This window comes from Protopterus annectens, chromosome 5.part0 (genome assembly GCF_019279795.1).
Source record: "Protopterus annectens isolate FY-2018-M chromosome 5.part0, PAN1.0, whole genome shotgun sequence".
In the NCBI taxonomy this organism is placed as follows: Eukaryota; Metazoa; Chordata; order Ceratodontiformes; family Protopteridae; genus Protopterus; species Protopterus annectens.
This window is the reverse complement of record NC_056735.1, coordinates 1705759179-1705775601: the sequence shown is the minus strand read 5'-3', so window position 1 is coordinate 1705775601 and position 16423 is coordinate 1705759179. Positions and strand designations below refer to the sequence as shown.

At 35.4% G+C, this 16423-nt stretch overlaps 1 protein-coding gene across 1 annotated transcript in view; it reads right to left on the bottom strand.

Annotated features, from left to right (window-relative positions):
• Positions 1-861: 861 nt before the first annotated feature.
• PLA1A (phospholipase A1 member A) overlaps positions 862-16423 on the bottom strand; it is a 444480-nt gene continuing 428918 nt past the window's right edge. Inside the window, exon 11 of the mRNA XM_044071493.1 lies at positions 862-3469. Coding sequence (XP_043927428.1) covers positions 3385-3469 — 85 coding nt within the window. The 3' untranslated portion in view covers positions 862-3384. The remainder of the gene's footprint in view (positions 3470-16423) is intronic.

Genomic DNA, 16423 nt, shown 5'->3' with positions numbered 1-16423 from the left:
TAACATTGGGCAGAGCTACTATTTTACATGTAACATGTAAAAATACACACACATATATATATATATATATATATATATATATATATATATATATACTAAAAGTTAAACAAATAGAAAACAGCTTAACTGACAGTCCATTTTCTAAGCACAATAATGCCTTTAGTGAGGATGTTGTGGGAACATAAGGGACATTTCTTGGGCAGGAATGACCATTATTTCTCTGTACACCACTGGATATTATTACTTATATCATTTATTCAAATAAAATTATATTTTGCTTCACTATGTTCAGGACAAAGGTTGGATTCAAATTAATGGGATTTTGAGGATGTGGAAATGACATACAATATATCATGCAACAAAACCACATAAAGTAATTTATTTATTAAGTACACATTCATTGAAAACTACAGTTATAACAGTTTGTAAAATTTCTATTACTTGTGTAGAACACATAGTAGTATGCTCAGCAAATTCACAGTACAGTTACAAAGCAAAAATGTATCATAAATCATCAGTTTTTAATGCTGTAAACATGCCTCATGAACAACAAAGTAAGTGAGACTAACAATTAGCCACATAAATGGGCCAACACAGGTTAGCACTTAGGGGTACAGTGGAACATTTTACACTATCTTCTTTCTTCTTCTTTTTCTTTCGGCTTTTTCCCGGTTAGGGGTCGCCACAGCGGATCACCTTGTCCGCACATTGAATGGCAGTGGAGTTTTACGGTGTTGAGTTGCCAGCCCGGCGCCCAACCTTCCACAGAAGGCACACTCACACGCACACCTAGGGCCAATTTAGAGTGTCCAATCCACCTGCAGCATGTCTTTGGGATGTGGGAGGAAACCGGAGCACCTGGAGGAAACCCACGCGACCACAGGGAGGACATGCAGACTCCGCACAGAAGGCACCCCAGCCGAGGATCGAACATTTTACACTATAGTGTACTATAATGAATCACATAATTGATGGCTGTGTGTGTGTGCATGTGTGTGTGCATGCATGCGTGTGCGTGTGTATGTGTGCTTATTTTTTTTACTTTAGTTATGGCCCTGATCAGGGTATTATTGATTTACATAATCTGTCTATTAGTTTTTATATATAACTTAGCCATCAAAAGCAATAATTTGTAAACAGACTTCATTCTTGTACAATAAGTTTTATTCTCTTAACCCACAGTAGCACATTATGTAACCCTGAATACGTTATCTGAGAAATGCAAAGTACCTGGTTCACTCTTGGAACAGGCACTTGTGTCTAGTGTAACATAACTGGTTAATATGAACTTAAAGAAATGGTTTTGTGACATGACTGTAGTTTGATTCTTGTTTTGGAAGACACAGTTATTTTTATACCAGCTGACACTGTCATACCATCCTAATGCTTCCTCTAGTTTAATGTTTGAAATACAGCACATTTTCATAATTATTTCCAAAAAAGATACCCCCTGGGATTCAAAAACACTTTCACTAAGTGTGCACTATGTGTACACCATTCTGACTGAACAGACAACAGAGACATAACTCACACCTTCTTCCTCCTAATTTTAATTTTGATACTGATTTTCCTGCAGCTTTAAATATCAACAGGGATTCATAGAGGTTACCACCCATGTACCTAGTAGAAAGCACTAAAAATGTGATAAGGATGTTCTCACATATCATCTACATTTAGTTTAGGTGTTAAGGAATCTGGCCCATTCTTTTTATGTGAGAAGGATTTCACATAATTTTTCATGTCAGAAATCTATTTTTAAGTACTCGAGAAATGATAGCTTAGAGTATGTTCTAAGCTGACTTTCACTCAGAAATGTTAACTTTACACAACCTTTCATAGTGACTTTTTCCATAGATGAGCAACATTGAAAGTACACACTTTTTATGATTAGATTTTTTTCTGAACTGTGAAATCTTGAGGAGAGACTAATGTAACTTCTCTTAAGATATTTATTCCTGTGATTATAGTCGTATCTTAACAATGAATAGTGATGGTGATCTTTTGTTTCTGCATTTGTTATTATATTTTTTATTTTTTAAACATGTTGTTAAACAGGCTCATTACAAAACCATGGGGTAGTACTTTATCCAAGATAAAATCAAAGGATGTGATACCTCTCGTGTAATATTATCAAGTCCTTATGGTAGATAAACCACACGACTCATATACTCAATTTGCATTCCTTCTGAAAGATGATGTCATTAGATGTAGTTATGACATCATTCTTCTTTAAGATGTTTTCCATTCCATTTTAACCATTTGTTTAAATCTGAATGATCATATTTTCCTTTGAATCTGGCACTATAAATTATAATGAACTACTATTAGAAGATAATACATTTAATTATGTTTCTCCACATTCTGTCTAGCTCATCTGCAAAGGAAATGAATGTACTACTGAGAACAAGATTGAATAAAGCTGTTATAAATAAAACATTCAACAGACATCCACTGGCCTGTACATTACTGAGATTGCTTACCACCTGTGAAAAAAAAATAACTTACTCTTCTGACCAACAATAAAATGTTTGTCTGCAGCTTTCTGGTTATCCACAATAGAAGTGCAATGCCATCCTTGGACACTGACATAGTATTCATTTGTGGTAAAGTTTTATATAGCTGATACTTTTTAGATGATTGCTAGACATATGTCTATGATATGACTAGGAGTATCAAGCATTTAGTCTCTGGCATTTTTATTTGTTTTAATCAGCAAGGACCTAGGTACCTAATGTATCTCTGGTAGAAGAGTGAAAGGAGACAACAGCTAGGGCACTAAGCAAATATCCATACTGATCATAAAGTATATGTCACTAGATCTTTAACACCTAACAACCACCAGTAGGAAAGGCAGATAGGATTTCAATTTAATATATATGACAATACCCCAGGCATGAATCACCCATATTATTTTTTTCCTGTAGCATCCAGCTGGAATAAGAACACATGTGTCAAGAAAAAGGAATGGAACCTAATATATTTCTTCAGCTTAGCTTCACCAGTCTCATTTCTGACCATTAGCTGTGTGTTGGTTAATCTATTGTTGCACAGGTTAGGTAGTAGGTATGCTATCAACCCTCAAACAATGGCAGCATAAGTTTAAAAATGAAGTGTTTTGTAGAAAACAATACACAGTCATTAATCCATACCAAAAATAAAGAAAATATACTTTAGTCCCCTATAGTGTCCTGTAGAATTATAATTAATTAGTAACTAACAGTACAAACACTACATTCTGTAATGTGAAATAAGCATCGGTTTGAATGCAAAGTCTTCTTTCCAATGGTTATTTCTAAACCAGGTTACCATGAGCAGTATGGCTAGCAGCTGCCAATTATTTCAATGGTATTCAGTCTCCATACAGTAACAGTTTCTGGATCTCCTTCATCTGCATTCAGTTTTCACAGTGTGTATTACCTTTGTATTTAAAGGCAGATGTATATTTATAAAGCAGGCCCTGGTCTTTTCACTATGAAAAAAGCAGAAAGTTAAAATCCTCAATCAGCAGCTGTAGTCACTAGTTACAAGAAATATTATTATACATTTAGTGCATGATTGTCATTTTGCAATTTCAGTTAAGCAAGTTGAACAGAAGGTCCAAATGATGGACTTATCAAATTCAAATAGTGCCACAAGTACAAAAAAATACCCTTATATATTACAGTGTAACATCCCAACAGGTGGTACATTTACTTAGCTTGTGTTACGGATGCCAGAACAGCTGTCTGTCATGTTGTGGTGTTTGTGCAATGCTCCTGTTTACTGATTCAGATGTTGGAGATCTACAGCTGTCTGCCACTATACAGGTTTAAAGGCTCAATTTTATCAAAAGGTAATATCTGAGGCCTGCACAGGTTAGAGGAAATTAGAAAATGCTTTTAAAGATATAAAAGCTACACAGAATTAGCCAGTATACATGTCTGTCTTGTAGTCTGCATATGAATCTGGAAGCTCAAAAAATATGAACAAATAAATAAATAAAAAAATACAATTAAACAAACAAATAAATAAATAAATAAATAAATAAACTGACATTTAAACAAGCAATGTGCCTATCAAGTTCATTTTTCTAATCTCCTTGTTTGATACTATAGATCAGCAAACCACTATGTTTCAAAACATTCCTCTGAAGATTCACCCTCCCTGCACAGGACCACAGAAAGTACTTGGAGCAAAGTTTAAAAGAAGCTTTTCTCACATGAATAACTCTGTAAAAATATGTGTAGACATTATAGACTTTAAAACTCATGCTAACATTTTCCAGCTGTGGGAAGAGGAAAATGAAGACTGTCATCACTTTAGAAGGTCATCAGCAAGCTGTATCAGCAAATCAGTAACATCAAAAGAAAATTGGTATCTAACCACTTTTTCCTTTGTGGATCTAAAGGTGGCATAAATTAAATATCTGCATTTTACTAAACTTGGTTGAGAAATACAGATCCATAGACTCAGACTGTGAATATAATTGGAGCCTTTGATGCATATACGGGGAATATTACACAGATAGTATGGCTTATTACAAATCTATTGACAAAAGGTATGGGAGGGGCAAAATTTAATACAGAAGAGTCCACTTTAATAGAAGAGCAATTTTCTAGCATATAAGAAAAATGTTTAGTTAGAAAACAATCCTGACACATATATACTTTGTGATCTTTTTAAAACATTCACTTTTCACTTTACTTTGGATTCCCACTAAGAACAGCAGACATGGTTACAGGCCAATGGAGAAGTGTTACATAATTCAGTTCATGCACAATTCAGCTTGTCTGCCTTTATTTACCTTAAGCCAGATAATATGTCAGCTACATAAGTTCAACTCAGAGAAGCTGATCTCTCCAGTTGTAATTTTCCATAGAAAATCCTGACTAGTGTGGTTTCTAAGAGTGCCTGGGCAGTGTGACTCCTTCCTTTTGAAACAATTTTCCATTCTATGTCTTTGTGAAACTATGGCATTGGTATATATACAAGTCTCGGGTATGTGGGGACTTGTCCCTTGTATCAGTGCTGCAAGAAGGCATTAATCTCTACAAAAATGCTGTTTGTTTTTCAATCAGGCAAAGTTATGACCACACCTCTTAAACTGGAAACATTGAAAATTGGAAGAAAGACATTCAATAAAAAAATCCAGCTAAAAATGTTTGCATCTATTTAGCATAACATTTCAGTACCAAATAGTACATAACTCTTTCTACTTCTAGAAGGAATGTGGGATAAGACTCATAAACACGTCTTAAAAAGCAGAGAGTGACAAAAATGATGAAAAATATGAGAACGTTATCTAAGAGACAGTGTAAAATTTGTAGACTTTAATGAACTCTATTACAGAGATGCCTGTGTGTGCTCTTTCATTAAATTATAGCTGCCAATAGTATATTGCTCATGTGGTATTGGTTTTCTGTTTGTTTCAGATTTCTTTAATATTTCCATTATATATCTCCCATTCTCAAACCAGGACCAAACTCTGTTTTCCTATCTCATCATTTTCCTGTCTTTGGTGTTTTGTCTCTGTAGTACAATAAACTCACTTTATCAGTTCAAGTTACTTTACTTTGCTATAACTTAACAGACTGGACTATTTATTTTTTCTCTAATCCATGAAAAAAAATGACTTTAGCGCTATTTTGTTTATTCCATTCTCATTCTTAAAAAAACTTTCAATTATCGATTGTATTGTTTAATATGAACTGTTCCATTCAGTTCTCTTGTATTGTATTTTTCTATGTTTTCTAGTTGAGTTGCAGTTTATCTTCGTTATTCTGGCACTGCTTTCAGCTTTCTGATAGCTGTTAAATGGTTAAATTATTAACATTACAGTATTAATGTTTTATTGTTGCAAGCTGTTTTATTTCTGCCTTATTACTTGGCTGTGTTGTGCTACCCAGCAGTAAACAGCAACATGATAGCACCATTTATACAACAGTGTGGCAAGCAGTCTCTTGTGGCTTGTTATTACCTTAACTCCCTCCAGGCAATAGGTTTTTCCTGCTTTTTTTTTTTGCTTGGAGTTATAAATATATTTATTTATGTCACTGCTCTTGAGAGCTGAGCAATATTTGATTATTTGTGAAGAAACTTAATCTTTAAATCTGCCAGATTTTTTATCTGATGATGACTTTTTGAATATGTTTGCACATCTCCCATTGTTTGTAACTTGAAAAGGAACGAATTATAAAAGGTAGCATTTTTAAATCTTGACTAGAAGGTTGCTCACCTTATAAGCTAAACAGTTTCTAATGATAGTGTTTTTCTTGAAAAGGGAAGACTAATGCATTTGGACATTTATATGCAGCTTTCTTCCATTGTTTGCACTGGGACAGTTTTACCATTTATTATTTTTATATCTGAAGTATGTGTATTACAGTGTTGTTTGTGTAAGCAGAACATATTTATACCATAACTTACTATACTTAAATTAGTTATATCTTATTGTATTGGCCTGTGTATAATGCACAAGCACAACACATTGCTTCAGTGGTACAAGGCAATTTTATTGAAATTATCCAACTTTTTATGTGTTTCACTGCTTAGAAAATGGCAGTCACAAAGAATTTTAAGTTACAGGTTGTAACGGTACTGTAATTATTCAGCACAGCAGGTTTACTGTTATACAATAATGCAGTCAACAGAGACTGTGAGACTGGATAACAGTAAGCCTGCCATGCTTGTTGTAGCTGCAGGTTTGTTTCCATTCTGTTTCTGATTTTTGTGTTGTGCAGCCTCAGCAGCATTTTGGATTTTTACAACCATTCTGACACCCTTTTTACCTTCTTTGGCTTTGGGGACTTCTGATACCAACACTGAAAATGCATTATTCTTTCCTAACATGGGCAAGTCATTTCTTACTTTAATATGCAAATTATCTGATTATAAATTGTTCAGTCATCCTTTTCTCAGTATCTATATACTATTGTTTGTGCACATAACTGATCCATGCATATAAAAGGAATTTGTTAAAATTTCACCAATGTAAACCTTGTAGTTTCTGAGGTATAGAAAGTATGATAAACAGGAGGGCAGAGCCTAGATGTCTTACTGGTAACAGCATCTTTTTGGAGCTCTATAAAAGTGTACTAGAAAGTTGGATAAAAATTTATCTCAACAATTAGGAACAGGGAAACATCATAGATGAACTTCTAAATGGTAACCTTACTAAATTTCAAGAAATTTCTGAAAGTATTTCCTGTCAAAACAAATTGGAGATCTTCACTACATGATAATGACCAACTCAAAGAACTTTCACACAGAATCTACTCTGAAAAGAGAAATCCAACTGATGGCTTCTACACTACAGGAATTGTCCTTGAAAATGGATAGATTCACAGACAATCTGGAAAATTTAAAAGAGAACTGTCAGAAACAAACGGACATCTTTAAAGAAATGTTACAACAACATCAAAATAAAATCACTGATATGGAAACTGCTCTGACTGACATTGATGGAAGATTTAAAGAAGAGGAAACCCAGTCGGAATCCTTATTACATCAAAATATCTGGCTTACCAACAAATTAGATGACCTGGAAAATAGGGAGAGAAGAACCAACATAATAATTTTTGGTCTTCCAGAAAAAACAGAGGGAGAAGACATCATAAAATTTCTAAACTCATGACTCCCTGAAATTTTGGACTTAAAAGAAGGACTTTCATATGGAATAGAAAGAGCTCATAGAGCCATTGAGAAACCACAACCCTCTTCATCCAAATCTCCACCAAGATCCATTGTGGTACAATTTCTATCATTTCAAGACAAAGAACTAATACTAAAATTAGCATGGAGAAAAAGTTCACTATCATACAAACAATCTCAGTTAAGGTTTGATAATGACTATTCAGCAAGAGTACAAGAGATAAGAAACAAATCTTGGCCTTTAGTCAAACTTTCTAAGCAAAATTATATAAAAGCACAATTTGTTTATCCAGCTAAAATCAAAATATTTCATTCAAATGACTGGAGAAACTTCAATAACATAGAGGAGGCATCTTCATTTATCAAAAATAATAATATCATCTGCATTCAGGAAGAAATGGACTGGTCTATCACAACTAAACTGAAAAGATCCTCAGGAAAAAAAACAACTGGATTGATGTGAAGAAAAAGAAACAAAAAACTGATCTCAAAACATCAGTCTTGCTCAAAGAATCAACTAAGATATAAACTGTGGTACTACTTCATCATAATAAGTATGTATGCTACCTATTTTTTTTACCATAACTTAGTTATAATAACTTCTTTCACTAGTAGACAAGTTTAATATTACTAAAGTCTTAACAATAAACAGTAATGAAATGGCTAATTGGCACTATATTAGAGTTAAATTCTCTTAAAGATCTATGGTTTGCCTATCATAAAACAAAGCATTCAGTAACATGAAAAGGGTGTATAGTTTTGTCTAAATCAATCTGAATGAATGTCATTTGTGAGACATATGGGATTGTTAAATTGTGATTGGAATTTACAGTGCATATTAGGTTGCCTGAAGTTTTTGCTTAATAGATGTTATTATTATAACAAAAAAAAAGTGAAAAGAAGTAATGCATTACTTTAAATGAGCGACTTTAATAGCCTTGTTTTACTAATAAACAAAAAGCTCGTAACAATATGTAAAACAGCGTTTTATGTGTATGGAAAGTGGTGCTAGCCTAATAATTTAAACACGAGACTATTCCCTTTTGAAAACACTAAATGCTCTCGAGCTTTTTTAACTGTAGTTTCATCTACGAGCTAATATGTTTAAAAAAAAAAAAAAAAAAAAAAGAACGTAAATCTGTGCAACATTCATACAGCTTAAGCTACACGGTCAATTATTACGCTGATCTGACTCAGTTATTTCATTTGAATTCTATTATATTCAGATAGCTTACATGGTTCTATTTAAAAGGATCGCTACGAGTGTCTTCTTTGTGTAGAATGGAGAGACGACCGCTCATTTGAAACAGGACAACTAGAATCCATGCTATCTCCTGTATATACTTACTGAAGTCAGACGCACATGTGAAGGAATGTAGAAAGGCATCCCTACATAAATACGAACTGCCCACCACCTTCCTGTAACTCCCACTATGGAAGGGAAATTAGAATAGATTCCCTCTTTGCATAAATCATAATGCTTTAGTTTAGGATTAATGGTCGCTTTTTAACAAATACCCCCACATGAAGAGCTATACTTTTCAATTTAAATAACTCAGAAAACAATACTTTATAAAGAATTAAAATCAAGGGCTTGTACTACATATTTGAGAACAGGGAATCAGGGGTGGAGTTACTATTTAAAGACGCATACTACTAATAATATTTTCTGACGGAAAGCCATGCAATAATTCTTAGTTTTGTTTATGGCTTCACACTTGTACACTAGTTGACTAGCAATTGAACTTTATAACATGTAGCTAGATTAAATCCAGCCAGAGTTCTGTGACTGTATCTACAGCTTTTCCTAGCTCTTTATGACTTATATGAGCTTTAAACTGGATACACCACTAAGTACAATATCTCTTTCCTGTTTAAGACTTAAAGCAGTAGATGACTGGTAGTAAAACAGTGTAGCTTTATACTATTTACTAAATGCATTACATGAGGTAAAATGACATGCAACTTAACATTGTTAAATAAACAAGAATATAGTGGATGACTGCTGATGAAAAAGAAATTACAGTTTTAAAATAGCTGCTATTTGCTTCAACAGACTAGTGAACAGTGATAGCAGTCTGTATGAGTTAGACATTATAACTATTTACAAATAACAACACATAAATTGTTTGGCACTACATATGTAAAAGAAAAATCCAAAGAATAGATGTAACACTCCTTTAATGATATAAAGACATAGAAAGCGAATAAATAGTATAATAAAGCATTTACATACACTATGTCCTGCAAAGAAAATTGTAAAAAGTGGCAAATGTCATGAGATTTTGAAGCAACATTAATTCCTATATTTCATCTAATGGTAGCATGGAACTGTTATTCTGTATCTAAAACACATGAATGTTATGACAAACAGAATAGACAGCTAAAATGCTATAAGAGTGAGCTACTATTTAGGCAAATAAATAAACTTCCTTCCTTTATACTGGCTGTAGGTATGTATGGGCATACAAAGTCTGACATTTGTACGAAGGGTGTCCCACTTTGGGCATTTGAAAGGTGGCAACCTTATTTATACTTTGTTTAACAGTGACATTCAGTGGGTTTTGATTAAACTATGATGTTAGACAACTACCTTGGATAATTTGTTGTCATATATTAAGGGAGACTAATGTGGTCATAATGAAAAACTGAGAAAATTCTCATAATTATAAATGTAAGTAAATAATTTAATATCTTCACAATTATTTCAAAACAACTTTACCTATATTTACTTTAATAGAAGAATGCTATGAGAAACATAATAGATAACTGAAATGCTATAAGGAGGAGCTATTGTTTAGGCAAATAAATGAAGTTCCTTTCTTTATACTGGCTGTAGATATGTTTGGGCATACTAAGTCTGACATTTGTACCAAGGTAGCCCAACTTTGGATATTTGAAAAGGTAGCAACCTTATTTATACTTTGTTTAATAGTGACATTTAGTGGGGTTTAATTACACTAAGATGTCAGACAACTATCTTGTATAATTTGTTGGCATATATTAAAGGAGACATGTGGTCATAATAAGAAACTAAGAAAATCCTCACATTTATAAATGTAAATGAATACTTTAATATCTTCACAATAATTTCTAAACAACTTCACCTATATTTATTTTAAAAGAAGATTTATTAATATTCTTCACTACTCTGTATACTTTCATACATCATAGAAATAGTGTATATATGTCTCTATTACTGAAGATATGTATCGAAATAATAAACAAAGGAAAACCAGATGAGCTTGTAACAAAATATACTTAGTTGAAAAAATTGGTCCAAGGAAAAGAAACTTATATGTATACAGAAGAAGCATCACTTACTTGGAATAAGCATGAAAATCAGATTATAACAGATTCTTGATATATCTAAACATGTACTTTGTTTGATAATTGAATTTTGACACTGGTAACTATACAGCACATTACTTAATGTTTTAAATAATGCTATCTTTTAGTTTCTTAACTATGTTATTCAATACTGTTTTATACATATGATGTTATTTAATGTTAGAGATGAAGTACAAATGTATCAGTAATATCTTATAAATAGTTCCTATGGATATAATATTGGTTATATTTAATTTATTGAATTTTATCAATGCACATTTGTCTATAACAACTACAAGATAAATATATAATATAATTAGTTAAACATTATTGTTTATAGTAATGTTCAAGAAGTCAAAATTCTGCATCCATTGTTAAAAATGGACAGCAACTTAAAGATTAAATATTAAGCTTGTAAAAGGAACAAGAAATGAAAGCTCAGATATACTACAACTTATAGGTTCATAGGTTCATACTAGGCTATCTGCCCTAGGGCATTTATAAGCCTAGCCAGAGTGTGTTTGGCTTTCGCCACACATTTTAAATTAATTTTGCTATGCCCTTTTTCGAGGTTAGTATACTGTGCCTCTGTCTAACAGTGACACAGAAGTGATACCCAGGGTAAACCTATGATTCCCCCATCCACTCATCAAGATTCCTCTTGAAGAGAGTCAATGAGGGACTCTGCCTAACCTGGACTGGGATTTTATTCCAGAGTGAAGGGAGCCTCTGGGTTATGAATCTGTCCCTCCAGCATGTCCTATTTATTTCAGTGCTGAGGTTCAAGTCTCTCAAGTGCATGGCTCGATGGGATTTGGATTTTCTGAGGTGCAGCATGTCCATTAATTCCGGGTTGGACATGGCTTTTTACGTCAGGCACAGATCGCCTCTGAGCAGGCGGTAAGCCACTGAGTAGAGCTGGAGTTTCTTTAACCAGGCAGCATATGGCATCTGTTTGAGCCCTTTGATCCTCTTGGTGAGGTACTTTTGGGGTCTTTCCAGTTGCTGCAGGTGTCTGGTAAGGTACATCCCAAAAGGGGCATTGTACTCAATTATGGGCCGGATGAGGGATGAGTAAAGAGGCACAATGACCTCCCCTGATCTAGATGTGAATCCCTTCATGATTAGGTGGGCTATATAAAATGTTTTTCTAACCACTTTGGCCACGTGGTTGTCAAATGAGAGATTGCTATCAACTTGGGTCCCCAGGTCCCTAATTACTTCTTCCATAGTTAAAGGATTACCACTTTTGTGGTAATTTGTGGGCACTTTGTTTTTGCCAAAGGGGATGACTATACACTTTTTGGCGTTTAGCTTGAGGCCATGGCTCTGGCACCAGTTATCTGTTTCTATGAGGCCCTTTTGGGGGATGCTTGTGTCGGCTGGAGAGTCAATTATGGTGCCCAGTTTGCAGTCATCTGCAAACTTGGTCAGCCACAGTCCTTCCGTGTTGGCCTGTACCTCTGAGAAATATATACCGAACAAGAGAGGTCCCAGGACTGAGCCTTGTGGGATGCCACTTCTAACTGGTTTGGAGTCTGACAAGGCTCCAGCAATTCTAACCATGTGGTTCTGTCCTTGAGCCAGTTTGCAACGCATCTAGTGACATAGGGGTTTATATTTAAGCTGGTGAGCTTATCTATAATGGCTGAGTGGGGTATTGTATCAAAGGCTTTTGTGTGGTCCAGGTAGGCTGTGTGGACCACCTTCACCTCGTCAATGGCCTTGGTGACTGTTTCAAAGAAATCGACCAGGCTTAAGAGGCAGTATCTGCCCTTAACAAAGCTGAACTGGGTAGGATCCAGTGTCAGTAGGTCCCCAATATCTTTATTTATAAGGTCCATGATGATCCTTTCCATAGCTTTGCAGACCAAGCTAGTCAGGCTTATGGGGCGATAGTTTCCAGGATCCGTTGAGGCACCACCTTTGTGGAGAGGGACCACCCTTGCTGTACACCACTCTTTGGGTACATATCCTGTAGTAAGGCTGAGATTGAACAGTAGTTTTATGTTTGGGTTTAGCTCTTCTTGGAGTTCATGTAGGACGCAGCCCAGGACACTGTCTGGTCCCATTGATGCTGTGTTTTTTGCTTTGGAGAGGGCAGCTCTTACCTGAGCATCTGAGATGTCAGGGGGGCAGCACTCTGCTGGGATAGATATTTGCCCTTTGGTGGGAGGGAAGTTTGCGCTGAACCTGTCAGCTAGGATGTTGGCAATGTCTGTGGGTTTGGTGTATTTTTTGTCATTTTGGACTAATTCTGAGCATATATGGGAATTCCCACCCAGGTTCCTAACATAACTAAAGAAAGCCTTGTGATTATCCTTAGTGTCCTGTGCAATTTTTCACTTGAAGCTGGCCTTAGATGATTTTATGAGTGCCCGTAGTTTTTTGCTAATACTGATCAGAGATGCCTTCCCTTTTTGGGATTTTTCTCTATCATGTAGTAGCTTCCTCCTTCTATTGTATAGTTTGTTTATGGCTGGGGTCCACCAGACAGGACGTCTGCCTTTGGAGGATTGGGTCTTGGTTTTATTTGGGATTGCATGATCCATGCATTCCTGAAGGTGTTCATAGAATGCGTTTATAAAGGATTCTGCGGTCTGGGCCGTATTTTCCACAGGCCCGGGGGCTTTGAAGGATTCCACCTCGGTTTTGAGGAGTGTGAAATTTGCTTTAGAGAAATTTTTCACTGTGGTTTTCTGGGCAGGGGGTGGGGTCGGGATGTGAATATCCAGTGAGATTAGTTTATGGTCTGATCTTACCAGTGAGGGATACACTTTTGGTCTGGAGCATAGAGACCCCATGTTGGTGATGATCAGGTCCAGTATGTTTTCCCCTCTTGTGGGAGTAGTAACAAGTTGTTCCATAGCATTTGAGTTTATAAATTCTAGGAACCTTTGGGCTAGGGTGCTGGAGCTAGAGTAATGCTCCCAGTCTATGTTTGGGTAGTTAAAGTCACCCGATATAATGATGTTTGGAGAGACCTTCATATTTTCCAGTGTTCTCAGGAAGGCCAAGCGGAGTTCCTGGGTTTGGGAGGGTGGTCTGTAGCAGGCTATAAACTGGAAGGCAGTTTTACCCACCGTTAGTTGCACATGGATAGTCTCTGATGCTTCGTGCTGTGCCACCAACCTGGAGGTGTGGGTATCTTTGACGAATATTGATACTCCCCCTCATTTGTGGTTAGGTCCAAGTTTTGGGGACGAAAAGCATGGTATGAGGTATAACCTGGTAGTGCTGGGGTGCTCTCGGGAGCCTTGAACCAGGTTTCTGTTACTGCACAGATATTGATGTTCTCCATGCTAAGGAGAGTTTCGAGTGCATGCATCTTGAGGTTTAGACTTCTGGCGTTGAGTAGCACTACTCTTAGTTTCTTATCCCTTGTGATACCTATGGAGGTGGGTTTGTCTTTTGAGCCTTGCCTAAAAAAGGCACTATGGGGTTAGCAAGAGCCTTTGCCAATATCCTAAAGCCCAGGGGTGATAGGTGCAAGCCGTTCCTAGCGAAGCATCGTGGCTTGTCGAGCATGTCATCCCAGGCTGACAGGCATTGGATCCCCTTTGAATGACACCAATACTTATGCCAATTGTTGAAATTGATCATCTTGTCTTCATATTGTGGCATAATTCTTGGTGAGGGTAAGATGCTACTCAAGGTCAGGGTCATACCGGCCTGGGCTACATGCTCAGAGAGCTCCTCTATGTCTCTTTTCATGTAGTCCAGGGAGGTACATCTCAGGTCATTCACATAATTAGTTATATTGCTGATTAAACATATGCCTGCTGGTGAATCCAGTTTATTTTGGAAACTGTATGTAAGGCATAAAAGATGGTTCTTTGAGAATTGTCCTTTTCTTTTTTCTTTTTTCTTTTTCATATAAAACATTATATAAATTTCTTACAGAAAATGATTAAGGGAAAACAAGAATAATATGTTGTAGATATCTTATCTTAAGTTGATTACAAACAACTTACAGTCTTAGTATAGTATAAACCTAATGTGTTGTCTGACTTAAGATTTATTTCATTAAAAATTAACAAATGATTATATCTATTGTATATAATCATTGGGTTTATTTCATCAACTTGATAAAATTACATAGTTATGAAATAAGAATATATAGTCTAATGTTTCTGAAAATGCTAAAAGGAATGTTATATACAGAAGACACATATTAATAGCTTTGGATTATAACTTTAAAATTATTATACTTTATTATTGTTAATAATTATTTCTATATATCTCCAATATAAATACAAAAAAGATAAAAGATTACTTATAGGAGCTCCAATGGGGTATTTATACACTTTACTGGAAGACAGAAATGAAAGACAATCTGATAGAAAATCTTTTTTCTATTAGATTGGAAGTGTATACCACTTCATGTCTTTTAGTAGGCTTATTAATAACTTTATTTAGTCTATTTCAATTAAAATTACAAGAAAATGTTCAAATTTCTCTTTCTTCAATGGCCTGAACAAAAAACAATTCATATACCTCCTAGAAAAATAATTTAGTTATAATGAAAGGGTTTGCATCAAGATCTAAGGATGTAATGGTGCCCCTCTACTCTTCCCTCATCAGACCCATTATTGAGTACAATGCACCAGTTGGAATGTACCTGGCTAGACATCTCCAGCAGCTGGAGAGACCACAGAGGTACCTAACCAAGAGAATTACTGGCCTCAAACAGTTGCCTTATGCAGCACGATTGAAAAAGCTAAGACTGTTCTCTTTTGCATACCGCTTTCTCAGAGGTGATCTCTGTCTAATGTATAGAGCCATGTCCAACCCAGAATTAATTGTTGAACATGCTCCATCTTAGCAAAACCAAATCTACTTGAGCTACACGCTCTAGGGATATAAACCTCAACACAACAATGAATAGAACATGCTGGAGGGATAGATTCCTTTCACAGAGACTTCCCTTACTATGGAACAGGGTCCTGATCAACATAAGACAGAGCCCCTCACTATCACTCTTCAAGAGGAACCTTGATGAGTGGATGGGTAACAGAAAGCTCACACCAGGGATCACACCAACAGCACTACTAGATAGGGGCCAAGGGTACTAGCTGCTAGTACAAGGGTCTATGGAACTACTAAAGGGGCGGTGAATACCGCACAATGTGGCTGAGCTAATATATGCCTTCGGGCAGATAGCTCAGTACCAACTTATGAACATGCACAAAAACAAGAAAAAAGTTACACAATCTACTTATAAAAATCCACAAACAAAGAATATTACAAATTTAGCTTCTAAGTAACTTAAAGTAATGGATTTAACCTTTCTTTTTTAAAACATTAATGGTTTAAATAACCCAAGGAAAAGATCAAACTTATTGAAATATTTGAAATTGAATAAAATGCAAGTTATATTTCTTCAAGAAACCCATTTCAAAAATGAGGATAACTTCAATTGGAATCCTAATGAATATATAATATTAACTCACTCCTCATATAA